This window comes from Uloborus diversus, chromosome 2, assembly GCF_026930045.1.
Source record: "Uloborus diversus isolate 005 chromosome 2, Udiv.v.3.1, whole genome shotgun sequence".
NCBI classification, from domain to species: Eukaryota; Metazoa; Arthropoda; class Arachnida; order Araneae; family Uloboridae; genus Uloborus; species Uloborus diversus.
Window position 1 is genome coordinate 173,596,136 of NC_072732.1, and position 12,113 is coordinate 173,608,248.

The following is a 12,113-nucleotide window of genomic DNA, read 5'->3' on the forward strand; positions in this document are numbered from 1 at the left end:
CATTTTTTCTGTGATTAAGTATTACAATCATGCTTTAAATAATAGTAATAGTTTTTTTCCTTCAAAACTTCTAATTTTCTTAAACCCAGGTAGACGCTGCGTTTTATAAACGTTGTAAAATAGTTGTTAACATTGTGACAACCAGTTTAAAACGTTCATGTAACGTTTAAGCGATAAGTGTGCTACCTGGTAAGTTTCTGTTCTGCACTCCCCCCCACCCCCCAGAAAAAAAAATTTCGGGTCTTTCTCCTTATTTCAACGTTTTCGAGCTTTTTTTGCAACTATATGAAGCACATGTATTGTAATCGGCAACATATGAGTCTAATTAAAAAAAAAAAAACTATTAAGGAACATGAAACAAAAAACTTCAAACAAATCATAAAAAAAGTTTATTTTCCAGTAAAATTATAATTAAAATTCTAAGTCTTTTGTGTTTTATAATGTAAAATATTGTACTCTTTGTTTTATTCTTTTCAAAAAGAAAAGAAACATAACTATGTGTAAGAAAAACAAGGAATTGGCACAAGAAAAAAATTGCATTTCACTTTATTATGACTTTCAGAAGAGCTCCTCAACTAAAACGCAGCAGAAGTAATATTTTATTGTTGTTGACCATTAAAAAAGAAGAAAAATCATCTATTTGTAATATGCAGAATGTTCAACAACTTTCATGCAACCAGTCTGTTTTACAAGCAACTCAAACTAAATCTATTAGAAATTTGTTAGGCTCTCTCTCTTTCAAAATTCACTTCAAACTTGCACATGCATTAGTAAACAGGATTATTAGAGAAAAAATCTAACAAATACTGAGATGTGTAAAATATTAACTTCCATACTAAATTTAAAAGTTCATATAAAAATAATTTAATTCATTTATTAAACCAGAATAGCATCAAATATACACGTTTTCTTCAATAAAACATTATATGAGGTAGTGATAAACAAAGGGATGAAAGTGGCAAAATTAAAAATTTGGAGATAATAAGTAAAAATGGTAGGTGAACTTCTTCTCTCTTTCGGGGCAAGAGATAGTACTATTAGTAGCTCTGGTAGGTGCGGCTACACAGCAAGATTTATACAAACTTTTCTATGAAAGCCTACCTAGAACCCAGTGCCGGATCTACAATTTTTCAAAACTGGGGCAAAAACTTGAAAATGCCGCCCTTACCTCTCTTCATTCTAGATATTATAACTAATTTCATTAAAAAAATCCCACAGAAATAGGTTGAATTTGCCGCCGGGGCAAGGGCTTCATTCGGCTTACTCCCCCTAGATCCGGCACTGCTAGAACCGCGCCTTTAAACGCGTTTTACTCAAAACTTGGAAATGTCCACTTACATCCCTTTACTTTTCACTGCCTCATATTTAATGTGTCAATAGGGGGTGATGGAATAACAGCACAAACAAATTCCATTACATATTAGTTACTATTTACTGGAACACAGACAACATGTTAACGACGAGCAAAAACAGGCATTAAGTCACACACATGTTAACTGGGGACTGGTTTGAGACGAATGACATCCAAGTGCTGCAAGACACGCATCTCACCTGATGTTGTAGGTGGAGTGGCTGGTCCAACGTCCTTTGGAAATAGTAGACTAGATTGGTTGGATTCAGGGACTTCAGTTAATAACGAATTGAGGAGTTTTTCCAGGCCAGTCTCATCTAAGACGTCCATCTTGTCTTTTGGAGTTGGTTCAGTAATAGGACTATTCATTTCTGAACGTTTGAGAAAATCACATTTAGATGGGGACTGTGGGCCGCACACTGCAGAACTTAATCGTGCATATTCTTGACTATCAGTGCATGTGTTACTCGAGATAACTGGGTTTGAATCCATAGAAACACGAATATGGCGGATTTCGTCCGACTTTTGGTTTGGAAAATTATCGGTATCAGTCTTTTTCTCCGGAATTTTATATGGTCTTGGAGATTTAACATACAGATAGTCTTTTTTATTTGAATTGAGGGGACTGCAATATTTAGGGGGAGATTCTCGGGTTAGAGACGATTGCAAGTTATAACTAGAAGAGTTATCTGGGACATTTGGTTTATTACGCCCACTTGAATCCGAATTTTCACCGGACATAAGGCTGGATATATTTGCTGACAAAGACCGAACTGCTTTGTATTTTTTTCGTGCAAGGGCTACATTAGAATCATCGACTTTTTCAATGTCTTTCCTCACATTTTCATTACCATTCAATCTTTTCAGTGAGCTTTTTTGTAAATTGTTGTATAACTCTTTTCTTAGACTAACAATTGATTCTAAAGGACTTAAATGCTTCGAACTTTCAGTCTTTCCCACATTTGAACAAAACTGGCTTGGACAACGATTATCACGTGATTCTTTCAATTGCTTCTGTTCTATATCTAATTGGCGAGTTAAATCATTGAATAGTTCGTCAATAGAAAATGGCTTAGGCACAGAAACGCTCGCTGTACTTAGGTTTGTATTGCTGGTATGTAGAATTTTACTATCTGGATCAGGCTTAATAGAGTTAGAGTATTTGGGATGATTTAGATTGCAAGAAAGTTTAGAATCGTTGCCGAATTTACTAATAGAATCGAACTTAAAAATACTTTCCTTTACCGAGGATCTTGGTTTAGAACAAATTTCACTTCGACAGAGTTCATTTTTTGATAAGCGAAAATCATCTTCGCTTTGTGACATGCTGTTTCTCTCGGATAAATTATCGCTGCTGAATTTTAAACTACGATACACATTTTCTAATTCTTCCATTGCACTTTCTAAATTGGCAGTAGCTGATATTTCATCATTTATATCAGCCATTTTTGGTACATCTTTTGCTGAAGGGCATGTCTGCGACTTTTGAAGAGGCAGAATACACGTATTTCCTCCATGGTCCTTCTTAATGTCTCTCTTAGAGGATTCAGTAAAAGAAATATTCATTTCGGATTTACTCAGCCTGCTGATAGGATTTTTGAGTTCAATCTTTGTTCTTTCTCCGTGATTTAGGTTCAAAGAAATTCCTTGCTTGCCAAAAAGTAAGGAGTTTGAAAAAGGTTTGCAACTATCTTTATTTTTGAGCGAGTTACAAGTGCACACAAAATTGTCACCAGGTTTTATGTGGCAAAAGCAACTTTCTTTCTTCAATGGACTATTTTCAGATTTAAACCACAGAGAAGAATTGAGTTTCTTTTTACTTTCTAAACTATTAAACATATATTCATGTTTTTGCTCATTTTCACTAAATTTATTCTTCAGAAGTTTCTTTTGTATATCTTCAGATAAGGAAAATTGCGAATCAGAGCCGGACTCCTTATTCTCATTTGCTTTTAGTGTGCTGACAGGTGAAGAAATTTTATTGCATTCTCTAAACAGGTGCTGGGTATTATCAATGAAATCATTGGTTTTATTCAACATGACTTTATCTGAAAAGTCAAAGAATCCGCACGTTTTTCTTCGAGAGTTTAAAAGTTCTCGAATTCGTCTCTTTTCCAAAGAATCTGCAAGTGTCTCGTCGGTATTTTTTGTTTCGGGTAAGTTAACCTCACTTTTACCATACACACGTGTGTTAGGAATATTTGACTGAATGAAACCCTTCCTTTCTAAGCTATTGTTTTCAAAATTTTCTCGACTTGCATTTTGATGCTGAATGAATGCTTTGTTTATAAATGTTTTGGACTTAGGAGATCTAGGAGGCGGGGTTGGAGCCTGTTGGGATCTAGGAATAGGCGATGGGCACCTTATAGTTTCTGAATTGGCCGGATATTTAGAAACATTTGTATGATGATTAACGTTTTTATCAGGAGAAATTTCCCTCATTTGTTCAGATAAGCTACAGACTGAATTTTCTAAATTTTGCAAATTTTGGCGAAGTACAATTTTGTTTTTATCCCGAAAACCAAGATCAATTTTCCGCTTTTTCTCTTCATCTTCAATTTGCTTTATGCGAGCCTGAACAACGCGAGCGACATTTTCCTTGTTCGGAAAATCGCTGTAATAATTTTTTCTCGATAAATCGGGATAATTAGGGGATGGACAAAAGTCCGTTTTACACTCGAAATTATTATTGAATCCATTGGTGATGAACGATTTTTCTAAGAAATTGTCATCGTGAGACGTCAAGCAGAGGCTTAAATTTTTTCTGCTGGCTCTTCGTATGCTCCATTCATCTTGAGATCTCCTACGAATTCCTTTCTCCATGCGAGACGATCTCGACTTGACGTCTCGAACTCTCCTATGAATGACTCCATCGCTGTTATACCTGGCGATAACAGCACGGGATTCTTCCTCTGAGGAACTATCGCCATATTTCTCTCTCGCTGCTTCAACTCTGGCTTTGATGGCTGTGAGACGTTCTTTTCTGCTAAGGCTATCGGTGGAACTCCTCGAAGAACGTTCCATGCTGTCGCTACTGCCGACATTGGGCCTGAGGTATTCAACCGGGCTTCGAAGATTCTGATGGTGGTCATTCACTTTGAGAGAATGGCCCGGTTCTCTATCCTCACATTTGGGTGAAATTTCATCTCGAACGGAATCCGGATTCCTATCACTTTCGTTTCTGGTCGGTTTCGTTTTGGAAGATTCAAAATCGTTCGAAGGTGGATGGGATGGTCGCGGTGCCGAGACAATGACTTCCTCCGCTTTGAGCTTCGACACCTGCTTCGGTTTCTGATATTCTAGGGATGAACAGGACGTGTCGGAGCTGAGGGAAGTCTCTCTGCACTTGGCACTGGAAGGTATGGGAAGACAGAACAGATTCTGACGAGCGGTCTTCTCCTTGGCAAAAATTCTGCTCTTGCGCCGGCTCTTCTCCTTCAGTTCAAGAGCAGCAAAAATGAGCTTGTGATCAATCCCTTCACCTCCCGCCCTGGCGTAGGAAGGAAGACTCAAGCTCTTTTGAACGGGGACGACAGTGAATCTTCTTTGAGGACTGCTCAGGGTCGCCGCCTCCATCACCGCACACATAAATGCATTTTATTCAGCTGCCACCCTGCAATAAAAAAAAGACAATTTCAGAAATAAGAAATAAAATTATTTTATGGCGAGTGCTTTTTATACGGGGCAGTCTTTTGAAATTTTATCCACTTAATGCACAGTTTTTTGCTTCTTAAAGAGAGTGTCCATGAAACTGGTTCTCAAGTTTCATAAATGTTACTCCACGTTAAGCCGTAATAACGACACATTGTAGTCTGAACAGATTCAATCAGAAAGGAATAAGCGTAATAAAAACATGACTGACACACTAAAAAGTTTCTTACAAATTTTAAAATATATTCATGCTCTGTTTTTTTCGCTTCATTAATCAATTTGTTATGTTTTACTGGTTACAATTGTATGTACCTGTATCAAGCACGGTGATAATCCCCCCCCCTTCCCAAAGTGACCAACAATAACCTGTATTTCTCGAGTTGGAGAAAAAATAAACCTAAGGAGAGCTTCAGAGCTCTTACTTTTGCCTGAAAACTTCACTTATGACTCCCTTTCGTATTCTGCCGTGCTAAGCACATAAGTCGTATCTGCACTTTCTGTCAAAATTGAATTACGGTCACGAGGCGGTTCCTTGTTCCCTATTTCACCCAAGTACAATGTTTTAAGATCATTTGAGGCAGTGAGAAGCAAAGGGATGCAAGTGGCAAAATTAAAAGTTTGAAGATAAATTTGGGTGGCTAACACCTCCTCTATCTTGGGGCAAGATATAGTACTAGTAGTCCTGGTAGGTTCTGGTATACAACTTGATTTAGAAATAAATTTCAATGAAAGCCTATCTAGGAGCTGATCTTTAAAGGCATTTTACCCAAAACTTCAAAATGGCCACTTGCATCCCTTTGTTTCTCACTGCCTCATTTGTCAATGGGAAATTCTTTTAAAAATTTAGAAAAAAAAAAAAAAAAAAAAAAACTCTGAAAAAGTTGCATCTGAATAAAATACATGGAGGCGCAAAATTTTAAGCGGCAATTTCTCATTTTGAACTCGATTGTAGATACGACTTTTGCGCTTAGAAGGGCAGTATTTGTGTGCTCGTTAAATAATAAATCACATGATGCATTTTAAACCTTCTTGAGCTAATAATTATTAAGAATTTATAACTTAAGTATAATTTTGTACCTGAAGATACCAACTGAAGAAATTATTTTTTGCACATTAATGTGTTGCTTTATGTTTAGGCGAAATTGCAAGGACATTCAATTGGAAGCTCGGTACAGATAAATTGCTTTTGGCAGAATCCGAAATCATTAGCTGCTTTTAATTAGTATAGTAAAACCTGTGAAGTTGACCACCCTTGTAAGTTAACCACCGGCATAGCTGGCAACCTCAAGATACAAAAAATAGGAGCACTTAAGGGAAAAAATAGGAGCACTGAGGGCTAAAATAGGAGCATGAAATCGTGGCCTGCGCTAAACCTTCCTTCTGTACCATAAGTTTCCATAAATTCTAAGCACTTATAAAATGCTTTTCTAAATTTTCATGTTAGATTTTCAACAAAACTACAACCAAGTTTAAAACAAAATTATTTTACATTAAAAAAGCAACATTACATAGATACATATTGAAAAGTTAAAAAAAAAAACATGATTACTGTTTGATTTAATAAAACTGCAGTCCTTCTTAAAAATATGCTTTTATACATATGCTACATGCATAAGAACATATTGAAGATTAAAAAAAAAAAAAATTATTTCTTATACTTGGAAGTAAAGCAACTTCATAGTAAAGGTTAAGACTCTGAAATTTTGAGAGTGGCCAGTGGCACTCGACTCCAAAAACTTAGTGGCCACCAATGTCATTAAGTTTTGAAATACAAACTGGAGTGGGGGAGGCAGTTTTTACAACTTCCCTAAAAAAAAAAAAAAAAAAAAAAGATGAATAGGATTTAAAGAGAGATATTCAATACTTTTTTTGCACATGGAAAATTTAAGTTAAAATAGGTTTCTGATTTATTTAAAAAAATAAAAAAAATAAAATAAATAAATGAATGAGAAGTCAGTAGGAACCTTCAATTTAGATGAAATAGTTTCAGTTTATAGCAAAGCCTACAAGGCAATAAGGATCAAATAGATAAAATTTCCCCTTCAAGAAAATTATTTAAAAAAAAACATAACTTTTTGCCTTCTGTTATTTTTAATAGTTTGTATTGAGACAAACAACTAATTCTGTTTTCGGGAACTTAGGCTATTAATAGTCTTGTCTACTTCATGTTGCAAATGACAAAACTTGGCAACAACGCGAAAAAGTCAAGACAATAGATTTTTGAGTTTGTTGCATTAAAAGTAATTATAAATAATTAATAAACCTTAAAAAAACTAAAATTTAGACGAAATAGCGAGTTTTTAGCACATTAGAGTCTAAACCAATGAGTATAGAATAATATTCTGAAGAAAAAATTTTACATTTTTCAAGAAAAAAATTTAGAATTTTCCGAAAAAAAGGTCTATTTTGCATTATTTTCAATAGTTTGCATTCCAATAAACAACTAATTCCAATTATGAAAGCTTGGCCACTTAAGAGTCTTGTGTACTAAAATCTCGCAAATGACCAAATATGGCGACTAAGTCAAAAATTCAGACATAAAATTTTGAATTTATAGCATGAAAATAATTCAAAAATAAACAATCCCCATGAAACTACAATTTAATTGCGAATTTTTAGCACATTTGCGTCCAAAGCAATAAGGATAAAATGAAATTTTAAATGGTATAACTGTTTTCATATTTCTCAATAAAATTATTTAAAATAACCAAAAAAAAAAAAAAAAAAACCTTTTGCAGCACATTTTGCTTATTTTCATTAGTTTGCAGTTAAAAGAAACACCCAATTCTGCTTTGTCTTTGAAAACGAAGGCGCTTAAGTATCGTCTGCTAACTTCCATCTTGTGAATGACCAAACATGGCGGCTACGTTTTACACGTAGCTGAAATGCTCGATGAAAAAACGACGATCTCCAATCGGCGCTTCCCCTCAGTGTTTATCCTGACACTAAGCTTCCAAAGCATCAAATTGTCTTCTCTTTTGTTGAGTTTGCGCACAATTCCTGCCTTCGAGGATAGGGAAATTTCTTATTTTTCCTCAAAAATCGAAAATTGCACAAGCAAAGTCAAAAAAACGGAGTTTTTTGGAAAAAATCGGATTTTCGGAGTACGCAATAAAAATCGGAGAAACTCCGGGAAAAACGGAGCACTTGGCAGCTATGCACCGGTCTAAGTTGACTGCATTTTTCAGGCACGAAATTAGCCCTATCATATAAATCAACCTTTGTAAGCTGAACAGGGTCATTCCATAGAAATGTCAACCTCAACCTCAGAATTTTTTTTTTCCACAAAGCCTTAATTGTGACCCATCATTTCATTCAGCATACTTTCTAGTACATGAATCCAATAACAGTTTGCAAAAATTTCATTCAGTGTTTTTTTCTGGCTCTAAACGTGCGAGGTTGTAGAAAAGGCTTAGCATGTGCAAAAAAACATGCGTCTACGTTTTCTTGTGTAATGTAAAATATTTTGCAAATTTTTAAAAGAACTATGTTTATTCTAAATGAATAGATGTTGGCCCAATAAAATTGACTGTTCTTTTTGCATACATTATAAGATAAGTCTTTTAATTAGTTTGGTTATTTCACTGAAAATATTTACGTTACGTTAGTCACAAAAATGTGCTATTTTCTGCTTAAAAACTAAACCAGATGATTGAACCAAGCAGCACTTTTTATTTTCTTACATCTGTGTCATATCTACTTAAAAAGTGCAAAATATTTATTTTAGTATCATTAGATATAAAATAATTAGTGTGACTAACGTAACATTTGAGCTGTGACTAACGTAACAGTTTGCATGTGGCTAACGTAACATTTTAAAAATGACTGCTAATATTAAAACTTATTTAATTTAATGTAAATTTTCATGAACAATTTTGAATATGTAGGCATTCTACATTGATTAAAAATATAAAGGGTGAACAATACCAGTAATATTACATTGTAGACCTTCTGTTTACTTAGAAAAAAATACCTTTTTAAAGGTCTTTATAAAGATACTTCCAATTTAAAGAATTATTTAAAAAGAAAAAAGGTGAGTAAAGCAAAATGAGCACTCAGCTGAATGTGCATTCAATACAAGAATCCAAGCTTAAGAATTAAGATAATAGAAATACAGTCTTAACAAAGGAGAACGTCTCTATTTTTTAGAAAATACATCCCCACCTATTATTAAAATGAAGTAAGGGCTGCTCGTTGGAAAACATTTGGAGATGTTACATGATACAGTGACAATAAGCGCTGCTGCCATATATTTCAGAAAATTCAAGAATGATCATTTAGAGATTCAAACATTTGCGGTGATATCTGGAATTAAAATGCATTCTGCAAAAACGTTCGAATTTTTTTTTTTCAATATTGCATTTTAATTCAAAAGGATGCACAACACTATTCGTTCGATGAATCAGTAAACCTTAAAAAATAATATATCATTGAAAAGTACTACGAAGTTTCTTATAACGATAACTAGTATATCAGTAGAATACTAGAATTCAGTGAAACTACTAACTTGCAAAAAGTTAATTTTTTTAAAAAAAAGAGATATTTAGGATTTAATTAGCCCAAGAATGATGTTATTCAGTTTGTAAAAGCAGTTTTTTTAATTTGTTTATTTTTTTTTCGCACATTCAAATTGAGTTAATTGAACTGAATCCTTCCATTCAATTTCTTACACTAATATAGAAAAAAAGTAACGAAAGAACCATAATATAACACAAAGAAGGTTTTTAAAAAGTGTAAAAGTAATATAAGAGCAAGAAATTAAGTATAAAAAGTTTTTTATATGTATTCATTGCTTGTTATTCGATGGTTACGTTAGTCACGTTACGTTAGTCACACACAGTTTTTCGGAAGAGTACCATTTAGTGCCAAAAAAGATTCATCTGTAACAAATCTGTATTACGATTTTAAAAATAGATTGTTTGCCTCTTACAAATATATCGGTCAATTTTAAATATCTGCGTAACTTTCAGAAAAATTGTTCTCGTAACATAAGCATTGTTTCTTAGGGTTGCAAAAATGTTACGTTAGTCACGATACCTTTTTTGATGAAAAAACACCTGCCAGCGCTTATTTTGCTTCAAATTCTTAGTAGAAATGAAAAATAGTCACCTTGTACATTTTAAATCTGCATATTAAACCAAAACACATTTATTTTTACTCCCGGTGTCAGTAAAAAGAGTTTGAAAATCAGCTGCGAATGTTACGTTAGTCACTATGGAATGACCCTCCACCTGTTTAAGTTGACCACTAAAGTAGTGCACCGCAAGTGGTCAACTTACACAGGTTTCACTGTATTGGAATTTCAACTATGATTTAAACCCAGTTTTCTCTTTGTATCTCAAACGATACGGTTTTGTAAATTTGAATGAAATTCACTACATTAGATATAATTACGTTTAAAATAAAGAATTAGTCTTTTACAGTAATAAAAAACGGATCATTTAAAATGGTTTTACACCTTTAAGCAGGGTTGGGTTTTGGACTGTCCGAAACTGGTTTAGGACAGGACAGGAGGTTTTAACGTCCAAAACTGTACGAAAGTGTCTTAAATTGTCCAAAATATGCTAAAGAGGTGTAATCTAATCAATTCCTATTTACGGCAATATTCATAATGCATAAATATAGATATTAATGAGGTTTAATTAATGAGTACCTATTTGATAATATTTTTCTGCAAAATGCTTATTAAAAAATATTTTACTTTAAAAAAACTACCAATAACTCTGTTACATAAAAACTTCCTTATGTAAAAGTATTTATGTCCTAAATTCACAACACTACCAAGACAACTAATTTCAGTTCCATTTATAACTCAAAGTAATGCTATTAAATGTGCAATATTTAGGTGCAAAAGTTTAATTTTTTTAATGGTTTTTGCAAATAAGTTTTATATGATGTTTTAATGAAACTTATTTTTTAAATCATAGATTAAAGAACAATAAATTAATAATTAAATATATGCACTTATATTTTAAAACTTATGCTATTTTATTTTTTTAGTTTATACAGTGGCTTTCAAAAGTGTTCGTACACCTACGACTTTCAATGAAATAGGACCCTATCCATTGGTTAGAACTAATATTTCGGAATAGGTATTTAATTATAAGATCTATGATCAATTTTCAACAAAACTAAATGAATTTTTTTTAAAGATATTAAAATTTATTTTTTTTAAAAATCAAAAACCAAAAAGTGCCGGAAATTTTATCTCATCAAAGTCTTTGTACACTTGAAAAAATGTCTATATATATTATTGAATAACCTAACTTTTTATTAAGTTATTAATTAGTAGAATATCATGCAGTACCAACAACACCTTTTAAACGCCTGGGAATAGATTTCATTCTTTTTTCTTTCTTTCTTTCTTTCTTTTTCTTTTTTTGTAATTTCTGAGTAAGTGTTCAACCACACTTCGAGTCTTACTGTTTCTAGCTCTATTTTCGTTTTAAAGCCGTATTTTCGTAATCTAGCCTCCAAATATCTCTAAATATGTTACATTAAGCTCAAATCTGGAGAATGAAGGAGTATTTTTTAAACTTTAAAACAATTTTTGAGGCACTAGAGACACAAATGTTGAAAACCGTGTGCTTCTTATCGTTATCTTGATAAAAAACAAAGTAGTCCCCGATAACCAAATTTTTGGCTAAGAGTTTAAAATTGGTTTTTAAAATATTTAAATGAACAGCATAATTCATTATTTCATCAAAAAATTCCAAATTACCAAGTCCTGATGCACCCTCACACAAGAACAAATCCATCGTCTTGATTAATTGGTCCAACTAAATTCTTAAGATTAAGTTTCCAATTTTTTTTTCTATTTACAATTATACAACAATTTAACCAAAAATGTTGAATTTATTTTTATCTGTAAGTAAGACGTAATTCCAAAACGTTTTGAAATTATTTATCATTGATTTTGCGACGAAAAGAGTAAGCTTCCTGTTTTTCGCACGGCCCAGAAAATTTCTGCGGGAAGAGGTCCCATTTAATCCAGCTAATCAGAAAACTTGCCGAACAATTTTAGGTGAAAATGAAATGTAAAAATTTTCATTTAACTCTGCAGAAATTTTTACAGCACTGAAATGTGTATTTTTCATAAATCTTCCAACTG

At 33.1% G+C, this 12,113-nt stretch overlaps 1 protein-coding gene across 2 annotated transcripts in view; it reads right to left on the reverse strand.

The window, feature by feature from the left end:
- Nucleotides 1-405: 405 nt before the first annotated feature.
- Nucleotides 406-12,113, reverse strand: part of LOC129216159 (uncharacterized) — a 121,153-nt gene continuing 109,445 nt past the window's right edge. For both annotated transcript variants that reach the window (XM_054850326.1, XM_054850327.1), the window contains exon 2: nt 406-4,964. In XM_054850326.1, the coding sequence (XP_054706301.1) occupies nt 1,493-4,939 (3,447 nt within the window). In that variant the 5' untranslated portion in view covers nt 4,940-4,964 and the 3' untranslated portion in view covers nt 406-1,492. The remainder of the gene's footprint in view (nt 4,965-12,113) is intronic.